At 39.2% G+C, this 15,724-nt stretch overlaps 1 protein-coding gene across 7 annotated transcripts in view; it reads right to left on the bottom strand.

The window, feature by feature from the left end:
- Positions 1 to 15,724, bottom strand: part of GRIK1 (glutamate ionotropic receptor kainate type subunit 1) — a 413,796-nt gene that overhangs the window by 108,821 nt on the left and 289,251 nt on the right. For all 7 annotated transcript variants that reach the window (XM_010364919.2, XM_030914237.1, XM_010364918.2 and 4 more), the window contains 2 exons: positions 8,787 to 8,840; positions 5,186 to 5,359 (listed from right to left, as the gene is read on the bottom strand). In XM_010364919.2, coding sequence (XP_010363221.1) covers positions 5,186 to 5,359; positions 8,787 to 8,840 — 228 coding nt within the window. The remainder of the gene's footprint in view (positions 1 to 5,185; positions 5,360 to 8,786; positions 8,841 to 15,724) is intronic.

Below are 15,724 nucleotides of genomic sequence, written 5' to 3'. Positions count from 1 at the left end.
TTTACCACAATCTGAACCATGAAATAAGCACACTGAAATCATACTTCTCTCTAGTACACAATGTTTTGGTTATTACAATTTGTAGTAAAGGATTAACTCACTGGGCTTGGGGTACTCAGACCTTGCACATTCCAAAGAGAGGACCGGCCCCTTGACTGGCTCTTAAGAGATAACCTTCAACTCCTTGGAATACCGCAATAAGAGAGTCATTGTATTCTTGAGGTCCTGGGTAATGTCAGATAGTTTATTTTAAAAATATGATTTATGATGAATGCCTCTTTTTGCTGGCCTAGGGCTCTGGGCCATGCTGTATCAATTTGATCTCCTGAAAGGCTGGATACTAAGTAACTAAGGCCAGCTATATGGGAGCTCCATGCCTATGTGACCGATCATCTCAATAAAAAACCTGGACCCCAAGGCTTGGGTGAGTTTCCGTGGCTGGCAATACTTTCTACTTGTCATAGATCATTGCTGAGGATTCAGTGCTGTTCATGCAACTCTGTTGGGAGAGGATACTTGGAAGTTTGTGCTTTTTCTGTGTGGACTCTGTCATTTTTTCCTTTGCTGATTTTACTCTGTCTTCTTTTGCTATAAATCTGTCATTGTGAGTACAACAGCTTTTCTGAGTTCTGTGAGTCCTGCTAGCAAATCATCAAATCTGAAGATGGTCTTGAGGACTCCCAACATAAGCCAGTGAGATGCCACCTCATCTTAGAGATGAGGACTAACAACACTACGTGGCCTTAGAAAGTCCTCATACTTAGCTGTCTGCGTGGCATGGCACATAATTGTTGTTGGAAAAAGCAGGAGGACACTGGGGTGCTGAAGAGAGCTAATATTCAGAGATCAAATGGGCTGATCATACAGGGTCACACAGGTCCCAGATAAGGGTCCATCTTGGGCTATATGTGCAAGCTAAGAAATGTGTTTTTTGGAAACATGTGGATTCTGCCATGATATTTCAGAATATCTCTTGGTTTTTTGTTTTTTGTTTTTTTAGATGGAGTCTTGATCTTATTGCCCAGGCTGGGGTGCAATGGCATAATCTCGGCTCACTACAACCTCTGCCTCCCTGGTTCAAGCAATTCTCCTGCCTCAGCCTCCCAAGTAGCTGGGATTACAGGCACCCACCACCACACCCAGATAATTTTTGTATTTTTAGTAGAGACAAGGTTTCGCCATGTTGGCCAGGCTGGTCTTGAACTCCTGACCTCGTGATCCACCCGGTTCGGACTCCCAAAGTGTTGGGATTACAGGCATGAGCCACCGTACACAGCCTCTTGTTCTTTTATTGACTACAAATAGGCAAAACATCAGGTATCAAGTAAATTCAATTCTATGTACTAGAGGCTTCACATATGTGATCTAATTTAATCTGTAGAGTAACACTGTAAGGCGTTATTGTACAGATTTACAGATGAGCAGAGAACTGAGAGAGGTTAAATAACTTGCTCTTGGTCACTTAGTTAGGAGACATAGCCAGGACTTAACCCTAGGCTTTCATTATCTGGGAAGATTTTGCTTTTTGTACTGAATCCAGCTGCCTATTTTGTTTCATTGCTGGAGTAGCAGTGGATGTACAAGGTGGGAACTCTAGGACATCTTCCCTATGGCTCATGATTAAAGGAAATGTTTACAGGCAAGAGAACAGGATAAGGCTACTGACTTAACTTTAGGTTGTGAGTGGATGTGAAGAACTGGCAAGGCAGATATCAGATCAACGTTTGGTTGTTTCCCTGACTCCTGTGCAGTGTTGACTTACACACAATTTTCGTCCACTGAGAAGAATCCATTTGAGAATGACCCATTCTGTATTATCCCAGTCTACCCAAAAGCTGAAAGGTTGGATCAGCCCAATTGGTGAGAAAAAATTTAAAGATTATAAAAGAGAACAGAGTAGATTTTATAAAATTCACTCCAAACTTCTGTTAATTTTGTCAATTAACACTTCAGTTGATAAAACACTCTTTCTCTTTTTTTCTCAAGATTTTTTTAATAATGAGTTTTACTGTTTTTGAACTCGATTGACTCAGTAACAATTTTCTTAACTTAATTTTAACCTAATTTTTAAACTAAATTTTTTTATTTAATTAATTCTATTGTTCTTAAATCTGGTGTCAAGATGTTTTGGATATGGGCATGACTGACTTCTCTATTTTCAGATATGAGTGTTTTGATAAAATCATATTATTTGAGGATTTTTTAGTGTATGAAATTCTAAGAAATGCTTAACAGTTAAAAATATTAGAGAGAAAAATAGATAATTGAATGGGAAATCAAAATACATGCATTTTTCTTATGCTTTTTTCTAATTTCCATATTCATCCATATATGTATGCACCACACACAAAAATATGACTATAAACAGTTACAGGGAAATTCACCTTGAAGAATAGTGGAATGAAGCATATGATTTCAGAGAATACAATTCTATTATAGTAATGGCATTATTTAAACATTAAGAGTGGCCAGTCTGTGACTAATTTTAAAAAAACACTATTATTTTAAAGTAATCTCTATTTTACTAATCATGCACATTCACATATATCTTATTTATAGGAACTCTCTGCACTTTTATGGGACTATTTCAGGGCTGCCTAAATATTTTTCATTCAACATCTTCAGTTTTAGTAGAAGCTTAATTCTTATTTATTTAGCGCATTAATTTCTTTATTAAATACACATTTACTGAAGGTGTACTTTGCGCTAGGCCTTTTCTAGTGCTGGGGAGAAAGCAGAGAACAAAAGCACAAAGCCTCTTTTTCATAAAAGATGCTTTTATGAAGTGTCTATTCTTGTAGGGGAAGGTACTAAACAAACAAATCAAAATATAACAAGTCAGGTCATAGGGCTGTGAAGAAAACAAAAACAGGTAAGAGGAAAGAGAGAAAAGCCAGGGAGGGGGCTACTGTATGCTTCTAGGCACGTGGGCAACAAGTGCTTGACATGCAAGAATGAATGAAGGGCAGGGTCTGCTATTTGGACCCAATGAAATTGAAACCAAAGGACTTTTTATCTTTAAGGTAGAGAAGAAAGAGTTTAAATAGGGGCAACCTGACAGCAAAGATTTGTTAGCATTGGGCCTGGGCTTGGGGTCGTAAGTTTGCTCTCTTGGCTTAGCTATTGGTCAAATGGATGTCCTTTCATGCCCTTCAATGTCCTTCACCTCCCCTGACACAGTTTCCACATTCCCAAAGTAGCCACATCCAGCAGAAACAGAAAGAAAAGAGTCAAGTGCAAAGCAGACTCTTTGGATAAAAAAAAGTAAGTATTACCCTTCACATAATTTCATAGTTATTATCTGTATGACTGTTGGATACAGCTCCTGCTGGTGCTTGCATCCTATCACTTTTTAAAAAATGAGTATCGACACTACCTGATATATTGAATAGTTACTCTACGCACTTTTACAGCACCTCAGTGAGCTCTGGTAAATCCCCACTTTCCTTTTTGTAGTTTATTATAATAATAAGTGTAAGAACACAGCCTAGAAACCCCTCTCTTAGTTGGGATGACAGTAAAAAGCTTCAGGCAGACCTGAAGGGCCTCTTCCATCCATTGGGACTCAACCTTGTCACACTTCCTGCCCATGGGATCACTGTTAACCCAGGACACCGGCCGCAGCTCTGGGGTGGCAGCATCACCTCATGCTTGGCCTGATTCCACATGAATTGCATAGGTCTGTCTCCTTCATTCAACAGTCTTCCTCATCTCAGTCAATATGAACGAGCTGTTTTGTCAGCTCAGTATAATTGAACACACAGACTTTTTTTCTTTGTAAATTAAGCCATACTTGTGATGAATATTTAATGCTTGGCCTAAGTCCACAATCTATGTTAACACAGATTCAAACTGTAACTCTTTTAGTGGTATATCCCAAACACAGATAAAAATGATTTGAGATCTCATCCTGTGATGGAAACTTCATTGGAAGAGTGGGCAGAGGATTTTGAACCATATTTGCACTCACTGAAATTACAAACCCAAGAGGAATAAGAGAAAAACCGATGTATTAGCATGCTTCTCCCTCTGTCTCTGGTGTTCCCTCTCCCTTTCAGAAGTCTAGTATCGCCCTGGATATTCTCTGCTTGTTCCTATTCAGAGAAATGTTTCAAATCATCCCAGGGCTCATTTGTACCAAGATGCTTTCCATCATTATCTCTCAGTTCACGTTGAATATTTCAAAAGTTATTTCAGGTTTGAAAAACAGTTAGGGAGCCTGAACATGGAATCATCCAGAGCCACTTCATTCATTCATTTATTTCTTCATTTTCATTTGTTCTTCATAAGAAAAAGGGGGAAAAAAATCCAAGTTCTCTGTGAGATGATGGGTAAATTGCATCTTAGAAGCGAGAGTGTGTCTCCCAGTGATAGGAATGGATAATAAAATCCTATGCCAATTTAAAATGCTATTACCTGCCTGCATTCCCCAGTATCTTTCCCCTTAGATGGCTCCCACATAGGAAGCATTTTTAAAAAAATTATTTCCTGCTATTTTCTTCAGCACCCAGGGAGCTTCATTAGAGAAATAAAGTGAAGGTAGGTACATTTGACAAGAGACAAATGATGTTAGGGAGAAGCTCTCTGATGAGGCAGTTCGCAATTTATCTGTTCAGCAGAGTATCTCTGCCTTGTCAGGAGGCAGGTCTGGCATCTGCTTCAAGAGCGACATATGGCTGGTGTTAAACACTGTCAGTTCTGCAGAGGTGAGCCTATACACATCCAGGACAGGAAGAGCTGAATACACCAACTGTTTGTAGATCCGGCATTTTTCCACATTGGCTCTGCTTACTGAAATGTGGCAGAAGTGAGGAACACAAACCGGTTCTGCAAAACTCACAGGTATGTTGTTCCTCCTCTTCCCCAACCAGCCACCTTCCCCACGGCCACATTCCTACAATAAAATGCTCTTCAACTTGTCCTTGCACTGGTTTGGCTGATAATGGTGGCTACTCTTGTCAAGTTTTTATCTGGGGCAAGTACATCCAGGAAGCTAAAAATAGCAGTTTTTGCTAGTAGCCAGTCACAGCCTTTCAAATTACCTAAAAAGCAAACTCTTTCTTCTCTCCTGCAAGTCAAGGCACCCACTGTAACACTTTTCTTGAACATTTTAAAGACATGTGTGATCTTAACCCCGAAGGAACTCACATATTCTCGCGAGTTATTTTATTTGCAAATGACTTACTGTCATCATGCCATCCAAAAGGCCAGTCTCGGGCCTGGGTGGGGCCTGCAGTCTCTCCATGGACCACTTCTCAATGATGGATGACACGTGAGGGTTGTCAATGTTAAGCAGCCGAAACCCGGTCATGTTTACGCCGCTGTACCTGTAGAGCTCCAGATCCAAAGCGAATAAGTCCTGCATAGTATCAAAAAGGATAAAGTGAAAAAGAATTAGCATTTCCATGTTTTTATGCAAAAGAAAATTAATGCTTGTAGCAGCAACTAATACAGTGATCCCTCTTATCTGTGGTTTTGTGGTTCATGGTTTCAGTTACTTGCGGTCAACCACATTTGGAACATGTTAAGTGGAAAACTTCAGAAATAAGCAATTCGTAATTTTAAAATTGCACACCATTCTGAGTAGCTTGAGGAAATCTTGAGTTGTCCCATGCTGTCCTGCCTGGGACATGAATTATTCCTTTGTCCAGAGTCTCCATACTACAGATGCCACCTGCTCATCAGTCCCTTCATAGCTGTCTCAGTTACGAGGTCGGCTATTGTGGTATGGAAGTACTTTGGTAAGTCACCCTTACACTTCATAATGGTCCCAGTCTGCAAGAGTAGTGTGCCTAATTTATAAATTAAGCTTTATCCTAAGTATGCATATATAAGAAAAACATAATCTATATGGGCTTTGGCACCATACTAGATTTCAGACATCTATTGGAGGTCTTAGAACATGTACCCATTGGATAAAGTGGAGCTGCTATAGATTAAAACAAAATGGCAGCCATACCACACTATTTCAATAAAAGAACATCTTTCCCATTGTTTTCCATTCACATTCTGCCCTAAAACTTCTAGGGCAGTCATCAGTTTTCATTTTCATCTGTTTTATTTTTGCCGTACCGTTAGAGTTTGGATAAGTCAAGAGGAGGAATTTGGCTGTTGATAATTAGTACATCCTTGGTCACAGGCTGTGACATTCTAAAAAGCTAAGAATTCTGTTCCCAGTTTATAGCCTTTGGGGTATTGGAAAAAGTACTTATTCCCATTTGGTTCCGTGCTTTTATTTTACAGATGAAGAAACTGAGGTTCTGAGTGGTGATGTGACCAGGACAAGAATAAACCACTGGCAGTACCCACTCTTCTCCATCAAATCTTGCACCACAGGCTGTTCCAGGTCTTGCCACAAAGGTGAAATTTGAAAACTGCATATGCATTTGGCAGGAAAATCACTCCTGGCAGAAAAAAATCACCTCCTGGCTTGTTGAAAAGAACTCATCTTTCACACAATGAGGGCATGAAGAATGTTCACTGAACATAGGCTCAGAATAGGAACCAAAGGATTCTCTTCAGAGGATATGTTAGAGCACAAGGCTGCATGGATGCAAGAACATCTTAATAAGGGAACCCATTCCCTTTCAGACAATGTTTCAGGAAAAAAAAAGTTGAGCTCATCCTAGTGTTTTCTATTACAGTTTTTCTATTACAGACGAGGCTGGGTGCAAACCAGAAGTTTCTAAATTGATTCACATTTAAGACAGGCTTATGTAATAATTTCAACTTTTTTCTTATATGAAAAGACTAGATTAAAAAATATATCATTATCATTTCAGAAGAAACGCAACTTTCAAAATAACATTTAACAGGAAAAATACTTCCATAAAAGTTTCTTAACAATGTAACCGGTTTCTGAAAGTGCAGTGCAAGACAGGACATTATTCGTGATGATTACAGGTACTGAAGAGCAGCAGATTCAGAAACACTTCGCGATTTGCATTTGCGGAAGATGCATACAAATTTATTCTTTTGATGAACTCTCTCTTTCCCAAGATATATTTGGGTGAGGCAGTAGAACTATAAAAGCACAGCTCTGTGCTCCTAGATCAACATCAGAAAGGTGTACAATACTGCCTTTTAAAGCATTATATATTTTTTCCTTAACACTAAGTAACTTTTTTTTCTTTAACTTTTATTAATACTCATGGGCAAGAATGATAAGAACATAAAAGCCAACCAGGACAGAATGCAGATAAAATCAGAGGAAAAGGATGAAGGAAGCAAAGTTAAAGAAGAAGACCCAGGAAAAAATGAGTCCGTTAGTACACTCAGTGGATAGAAAGACAGTTAACTCCAGTCTCAGGAGGTAAGACAGAAACTTCGAGAATACACATGAACCCCCTCAGAGAATCATTACATAGATTTAACATGCTAAAATAAAGCACGTTAAACGTGCAAAATTAGGTTGTCCTACAATTTAGGGTTTCCATGCAACAAAGAATATCGGAAGTCCAAAATCCAATTTGCTACATCCCCTTGTGCATGCAGAATGAGTGTTAGGGGTGAAGAGGAATAAAAGCGCACTCTTATTCATCCTCTGTGGTCTCCTAGCCTTGTTAGATTCCATTGTTGATATTCCTTCTCAAATTTCTTCCACACCAGCTCTTCCAGGGTGTGTACACCTGGAGGGGGTGGAAAGTTCCGAGGCAGATGGCCATGTCACCTTGAGTAACCCTCAGGTGTTCTTGGTGATGGGAAGAACCATACTTGTGAGCAGAGTAAGACACTTTGCAGTTCCCAAGTTTTCCCTCAGCTGTTCTCAAAGATGACATGATCAAGAAGCAGGAAGAGGCAGATGGGAAGACGATGCAAACCTTAGTTCAGGAATTTCTACCCTGTACCCACTTCCACCCTATGCTCAGTAGCAGTAATGATTTTGACAACTATCCCAAAGCATTCATTTCGTGGTGTCCTCTGCACTCTCAAAGATAATTGAGTCAGAAATAGAATTTACTACTTCGGATCCTTATTGTAAATTCTTTGAATTGCCCTACTCACTAGCTTGGCAGCTGAATTTGCTAAAATGGTACTGTTACTGAGTCCCCCAGAATCCAGGTCGAATTTAGCTGATGCACTCTTACAGATTAGAAAACGAGCTTGATTCTGTTTTTCTTCTCATGTAAGAAAGTGGAGTGTGTGGGTGTGTAGGTGGGGAGGTGGGGGCTGTCACTGATATCTGAAATTGACTGAATGAAAATTATCACATCGTTTTGATGTGTTAAATACCCTAAATCATTCTCCATGATCAGATAGTCTCTCAAAATTTAAGATGTCCTATGGTTTCTTTTGGGTTTCTAAGGCTTAGGACCATGATTTTTCTTAATGGTGCATAATGTTCAATGTGCAGAGCATCTCCAAAACTCCCCTTTTTGAAGGTTTTTCAAACATCTGACAGGTAACCCCTGGCTAACCCAGCTATCTACTGGACACAGGCAGGAAAGCCACATCAAATCAATGAATGCCAGCCACACTTGGATGCACCTTCTAATGTATATAAAAATTATAGATGATGCTTTTTTATGAATAGTTTTTACTGTAATAGTTTCTATTTAATGGAATTTTCATTTTAATCCCTTTCTGAATGCATATGCATTGATACAAGTTAAAAAAGGAAAGAAAGAAAGAAGCCTGCTGCTCAGCATTGCTGAATTTAGAGGATTCTTAGGAAAGTAAGGCAAGTCTCCATGACAATATCCTGCCTTTGACACTGGTGAGGCTGACTCTGAAATAACTGTGTGAAGACCTACCATGTGGAATACATTTCTCCCAGATGCACTTACCAAGGTTGTGAAAAAGTAGTGATAGTACTCGGTCATCATGCCCATAAACAGAATCTGCAAAAGAGAAATAAGGGGAAAGAATCAGGAACAGAATTATAATAAGAATGGGATAATTTCTAGGGTGACTACAAATGCTTGGGAACATAGAACAGGAAGGGACTTTAGAAATCCACAAACTCAGCAGATCAGAAACCTGAGGCAAATGAGTGGCTGGTGTGGAGCGGGCCAACTGACCTCCAGCCAACACTATTTCCATTACACGCTGCTTGACCTACATCAAAGTAATGGGTCTGATGATCAAATTTAAAAATAGTTTGGGCCAGGTGCAGTGGTGCAAGCCTCTAATCCCAGCACTTTGGGAGACCGAGGCAGGTGGATCACTTGAGGTCAGGAGTTTGAGACCAGCCTGACCATCATAGAGAAACCCTGTCTCTACTAAAAATACAAAATTAGCCGGGCTTGGTGGAGCATGCTTGTAATCCCAGCTACTCAGGAGGCTGAGGGAGGAGAATCGTTTGAACCCAGGAGGAAGAGGTTCCAGTGAGCCGAGATCTCGCCATTGCACTCCAGCCTGGGCAACAAGAGGGTTTTGTCTTTCCCACTGCCTAAGTGTCTGAGCAATCTCATACTTAGCAATATGTATTTTATTGATCTCCCTAGCTTACGACTTAGCATAATGCCACCCTCATTATGAGTAGAACTCATTAAATGTTGAATTGTCAATAATGGCATGTAGATATGTTTAAATGAAGATTTATAAATGAGTATATCTCCGAAACCTTTCTCTCTCCCCCTTTTCCATGAGTAGGTGAAGAGAGGATTCATTTATAGATAAAAGGACAGGGACTGTTCTGACGCCAATTTCACACTGTTTCTTCATGCTAATTCTCAAATAGCTAAATAGCTACTTGGATTGGGATAGTTCCAGACATTCTGTGAGTGTGTATATTGTTTTTACTTTGTGAAAGAAGGAAAAAAGGAGGTGGATAAGAAGGACAGAGGTTCTACATTCATTAAACTGTGATCTTACTTTTGGAGTCCCGGAAATGGTGTCAACTGAGAAGAAGCTGCAAATGGTTTGGAGATAATTCTTTCTAAATATGAATAAGGATATCCCTTTCCTTGGATAGATTACCAGAATAATCATTTGGGTGCTTTTTTTCTTTTCTTTTTTTTTTTGTCTTTGCATAGAAATCATACAAATGAAGAGAGAAGACATAGAAATCACATTTCCAAGGTAGTTTTCCCCACAACTCTGGTCAATTCCGGATGCAAGTAAAAATCCCCTCTGGAAGTTTTTAATCAAAGATTCTTAGACTCCATCACAGGGACATCCTGAATTAGGATTTCTGAGAGTGTAGCCTGGATTTCTCCATTTCACAGCTGTGTTTGAAAATCACTGCTCTATGGAAAACATGTACATTTGCATTAAATAACAAAGACTTTCAGATCTTCAGTTGAAGAGATGGATTGTAAAGGTCTGGGGAAAGGCACTGCAAGTTATCAGAGGTTCTGGAAGGTGCCTAAGATATGTGAACTAGAATGATTTTACATGAAAGGGCATAAGAAATAAAGAGGGTATTAGATGACAGCACATAACCGTATGAAGACCACTCCTACACTTCTCAACAAAGTCTCTACTAACGTATAAACCAGAGGAATATTTAGTGAAATTGTAATGTCATGAACATGAGACAAATGACAGGAAACTCTGTCCATGAATCATCAGCCCACAGGATGTAAGTCACTCCTGTGGTGACAGCAAGACCAGGCACACTAAAGGATTTTTTTTTTTTAAGGGTAGACTTGCTTTAGTGCCATCAATAACATTTAAGGCCATGCATGGTGAGGTCTTGTTAGCTGTTCTCTTATATCATTTGAGCATAAAAAGCTGGCCTGCCAGGGTCAGTCAGAAATCCTATTTTTCACTTTGGTCATTAGATAGTGTAATTGCAGCCAAGATTACCTCTTGAAAGGGAACTGAGCAAGTTTTATGTGAAGATATAGAGCTGGATATTAAGGTTTAAAATTTTGTTTCTGAAACTGAAAATAGAACACAAAGGCATTTGTGTTTATAGCTTTTCACTTGGGTAAAATTTTTCTTTTTAAACTTCATTATGGAGGCTTTGGATCCCCTGTTAAGAGAGAAGCAGTTTTTTAAACAACCATTTAACTAATTATTTTTATTATTGTATTTTAAAATTCCTGGAGGTAAATATTCATTTGATATGCCTCTTAGTGTTAGAAAAGAGATATTAAAATGCAGCGAATAAACAGCCAACAGGCCGGCTGTTATTGTAAAAAGAACCCTGAGGTCCTCCAGGTACACATTTTATTTGCTGTAGTAGAAAAATCCCCGTTCGTTTTCCTACCTACTAGGTTGTATTACCGCCTCCTGGTTCTTCCCTTGAATTTACTAGAAATGGAAATTAAGAAACGAATCCAGTCATTGATCATTGGCCTGTCAACTTTGTGGACACTCACCCAGGTGAATGAAAAACATCTTGATAAGAACAACAAAGTTAATGGCACCAAAGGCAGTGCTTTTAAAAAGGTTGTTCTTGTGATGGTCTTTAAGCTGGTTGAGACCAGTAGCCCTGTCATATAATTGTAGCATACTTTATCAATAAAATGATTGCATTCCCATTTTGATTTTCTCTCTGCATGTTGGTATTGCAACTAAAAGTCATTGAGGGATTCAGAAAATGTCACATCAAAATAAATGTCAGTTTTAAAAACAAAAAGTATAATCACGATACGGGGAGTTTTCTAATAGTTCTTTGCAGAAATTACTTTTTCCTGAGAATGAGTAGCTTCTTTGAATTTTGATACAGTATTTGTCTGCCGAACTGACCAAGTGGTGCTGACCTAGGCAGTATGTATACTTTATTAGGGCAGTATTGCTAGGAACCATCTCTGGCTTTACTTGTCACAAATTAATTTTTTTTTTTTTTTTGGCACGAAACACATCATGTCACACACACTAAAATGTATTAAAGGCAGCTATCAATACTGTTCATACGGATAGCATATTCCTCTGAATTGCTTCCACTAATATGTTCCTCTAATAAGGCTCATTTCTTTTTTTTTTTTCATTTTGTTTTTGAAACAGAATCTTACTCTGTCAACCCAGGCTAAAGTCCACTGGTATGATCTCGGCTCCCTGCAACCTCTGCCTCCTGGGTTCAAGTGATTCTCCTGTCTCAGCCTCCTGAGTAGCTGGGATTATAGGCGCGCAACACCACGTCCGGCTAATTTTTATATTTTTAGTAGAGATGGGGTTTTACCATGTTGGCCACGCTGGTTTCGAACTCCTGACCTCAACTGATCCTCCTGCCTCGGACTCCCTAAGTGCTGGGATCACAGGTGTGAGCCACTGCACCTGACCAAGGCTCATTTCTTAATGGATTTAATCTTATTAAACAACTTTTGACATATCATTGACTTAGATTGACAGTTAAAAACAACCCAGCCCTTTTGTTAACATTATGTATCTAAAATAGGCAGGGTGTGGAATATCTATTGATTTTGGAAGATTCCTAGTGTGGACGTCATCAGTACTGTTTTTCCAGTTTTCCAACTCAAAGGGCACATACTAGGATTGCCTTTTCTAGTCTCTTGGGCTTGGGTAGGGGTATGTACTGATTCTAGCCAATGAAGTGGAGATGATTCTGACATATGTCACTCTCCAGAGATCTCAGTTCCCTAATATCACTAGCATTGTTATCAGTGCCAGAACAAGCTGTTCATTTTTGAATAAATACATTTTTCTGTTTCATGAATACTGCAAGTCATGTAAATCGTCTTGTTTACAACTTTGTTTTGATTGCTAGGAGGTTTAGGGTCAAAATTATGGGTCTTCCTTTGGCAATTAGTCAGGAGCACGGGGCATACATTTTTTGTGTGCTAATGTTATCCAGCTTTATGTCTTTGTTACCTACTTTTCTCCTTTGTGCCAACTCTCCTCCCTTTTAAAAACATTTATTAGTTTGTTTCAAATATATTTTTCTAGGCAGCTCCAATTCTTTATAGAATAACGATATTACAAACAAACAAATAATCATGATTGGGACAAGTCAAATAATTTTTCCCCATATAAACAGGCGGAATTCTTCAGATCTGATGTAGCTGAGCTGGGTTAGAGTAATGAAAAAAAGGTTTCCAACAAAACAGTTTTTCCCCCTAACTCCGATGATCACCATTGATAGTTAATTCTAATCTATATTGTTACAGAATTAATTATAAGAACTCAAAAGACATCAATGCCAAAAGACTTAAGCTCCTGCATTCTTAGGACCTTCCATTCCATCTAGATAACATCATTCTTAAATCAGAGGCAGGGGAGTGGCTTGTAAATGCTTTCTCCGTATCATGCTACTCTACATGGAAATACCATAAGACTATTCCATTGTTTCAGTAGCTAAAAAATAATTACTGCTTTATTTTATTTCCAGTAAATGGGTCATCAGAAGGCAGAATAAAAACTCAATGCCAGCCAGGCACGGTGGCTCACGCTTGTAATCCCAGCACTTTGGGAGGCCGAGGTGGGCAGATCACCCGAGGTCGGGAGTTCGAGACCAGCCTGACCAACATGGAGAAACCCCGTCTCTACTAAAAATAAAAAAAATTAGTTGGGCGTGGTGGCACGTGCCTGTAATCCCAGATACTCGGGAGGCTGAGGCAGGAGAATCACTTGGACCCAGTAGGTGGAGGTTGCGGTGAGCTGAGATCAGGCCATTGTACTCCAGCCTGGGCAACAAGAGTGAAACTACGTTTCAAACAACAACAACAACAACAACAAAACCTCAATGCCAGCTGGCTCTTGAAAGGACAATTCTAAGGCCCCATTGTTATCAATATATCCTGAGACACAGTCCTTGCTCACTGACAACAGTGATCCCTCATTGGTCCAGCTGCTTTCTGGAATTTTTGCCACAGAACGCTCATGACCTTGTTCACAGTGATATTGACCTTCTTAGTCTAGTCTAGTTGTTCCTGGCTGTGATGATCTCTTAGATCTTGATGGGTGAAGTTATCACATACAGCCTGAGCAGCACCAAGGCCGTATTTTAGTTTGTCTTGTGAGTCCTCAATGAAGTCTAGGTAAAGATGACCAGGACATAGTTCATAGGGGTCTAATGGCTGTGGTTGGTGACAGAGTCATTCTATAAAATACAGGGAAAGTCTTTGGCTCAGAGTCTTCCAACAACACGTGGAGGTATCTTAAGAAGCCTGCACTGTGTTTCAGTCTGATCATTTTCTGGAAGGTAATGCAGAGCTATGGAGACACCAATGAAAAATTCCTCTCCACAAATTCTCAGCAACCATCACTAAGGGAAATCCGTATGTCACACATAATTGGTCTGCTGTTGCTATTGTGGTAACAGAAACTCAAAATGGAACCTGGAGTGCTCCTGAGCAACTTTGAGGTGTTCTTGTAATATTTATGTTTTTTTTTTTTATTACTGTTTTTTTTCCATTGAAAAATAGGCATCTTGGAAGTTTATACTGACTAAGCTGAAGTGTATTTCTCTTTTTATAGCCTTTCTCAATATCAGGATAAATTCTAAACCACCAGACATGGTTTGTAATCAATAATTTCAAGTGAATAACTTCCAAATGTGTGAACATGCAATGTGGCTAAAATAATGGTTTCACCTCGAGATAGAAATAAGGTATTTTTGGCACAAGAGTCTTCAGGAAACCAAGTGAATGATATCAAAGTCTCTGAGCAGCAATTTTAAGAAGAAAGTTTGAGCTTCAGAGTGTAGCTTCTTTTTTATTTGTTAACTGTAATATTTTAGACTGCATCTATACTATCCTCTGAGCCAGATGCCTCTTTGGCCATGCAATTTTTAATGGTGGTCATCAGTAGAACAAGGTAGATATAAAACAGTCTTTAGATCAGCGTTTATTGCTATGGAAAGTACATTCATGCCACACTGAGTGATTATAGCTTACACCTACAAAAGGGACAGTGGAATGTACAGAAAATGGCATTAGACCCCACAAAGATCCTGATATACAGAAAGATACCCATCTCCTTATGGAGAAGGCTAAATAATGGTTCTCTAAAGATGTCCACGTCTTAATTCCAGAACCAATTAATATGTTCCTTTACATGGAGATGGACTTTACAAATGTGATCAAACAAAAGATTTTGAGACGGAGTGATTTCTCTGAGTTATCTAGGTGGGCCCGATGTCATCACAATGAAAACAACAGGGCCTTAAGGCAGAGAAGGTGTAAATGGGAACGTGTAAATGGAAGGAGAGGAAGGAGTGTGACGCAGGGCCACAAGACAAGGAATGAGGACAGTCTCTGTAAGTAACAAAAGGCAAGAAGTTGGATCTTCCCCAGAAGCTTCCAGAAGAAAAGCAGCCCTGCTGACAAAATGATTTTAGATTTCTGATCTCTATAACTATAAATGAATATGTTGTTTAAGCCACTAAATTTGGAATAATTTGTTACAGCAGCAATGGAAAACCAATACATCTCATTTTCTCATCTTTCTGTGATTACGGCATATGAAATTGCCATAACCCTAACTCCAGTGATTGGTACATTACTGCAGCTTTGGTAACGTCAAAAACATGTATCATGTTTTTGGAAAAATTGACTTTTTTTTGGTTTGAGGTTGAAAGCTTGCTAAATTTCTCTGTTTCCTCCATTCACTTACACGTATTAACCACATGCATGTACACAGGTGATAAGCTAACCACAAGTCTAGGGTTTTTCCTTGCATTTGAAAACTGTGCTATACGATTTATAAATCCAGCCCCCTTTTCTTCTGCCTCCAAGTTAAACTAAAGAAAAGCAAAAAGTATTCCACAAAGAGTTGATGAATTAAATAACTGTACTATTTGGAAGTTCTTCTCAGTCTTAACTCCTTTATAAGCTTCTCTCCCTGGAGGTATGGTCTGCAAGAGAAAGGAAGC

Source organism: Rhinopithecus roxellana, chromosome 13 (genome assembly GCF_007565055.1).
Source record: "Rhinopithecus roxellana isolate Shanxi Qingling chromosome 13, ASM756505v1, whole genome shotgun sequence".
NCBI lineage: Eukaryota > Metazoa > Chordata > Mammalia > Primates > Cercopithecidae > Rhinopithecus > Rhinopithecus roxellana.
This window is presented reverse-complemented; position numbering and strand designations above follow the sequence as displayed.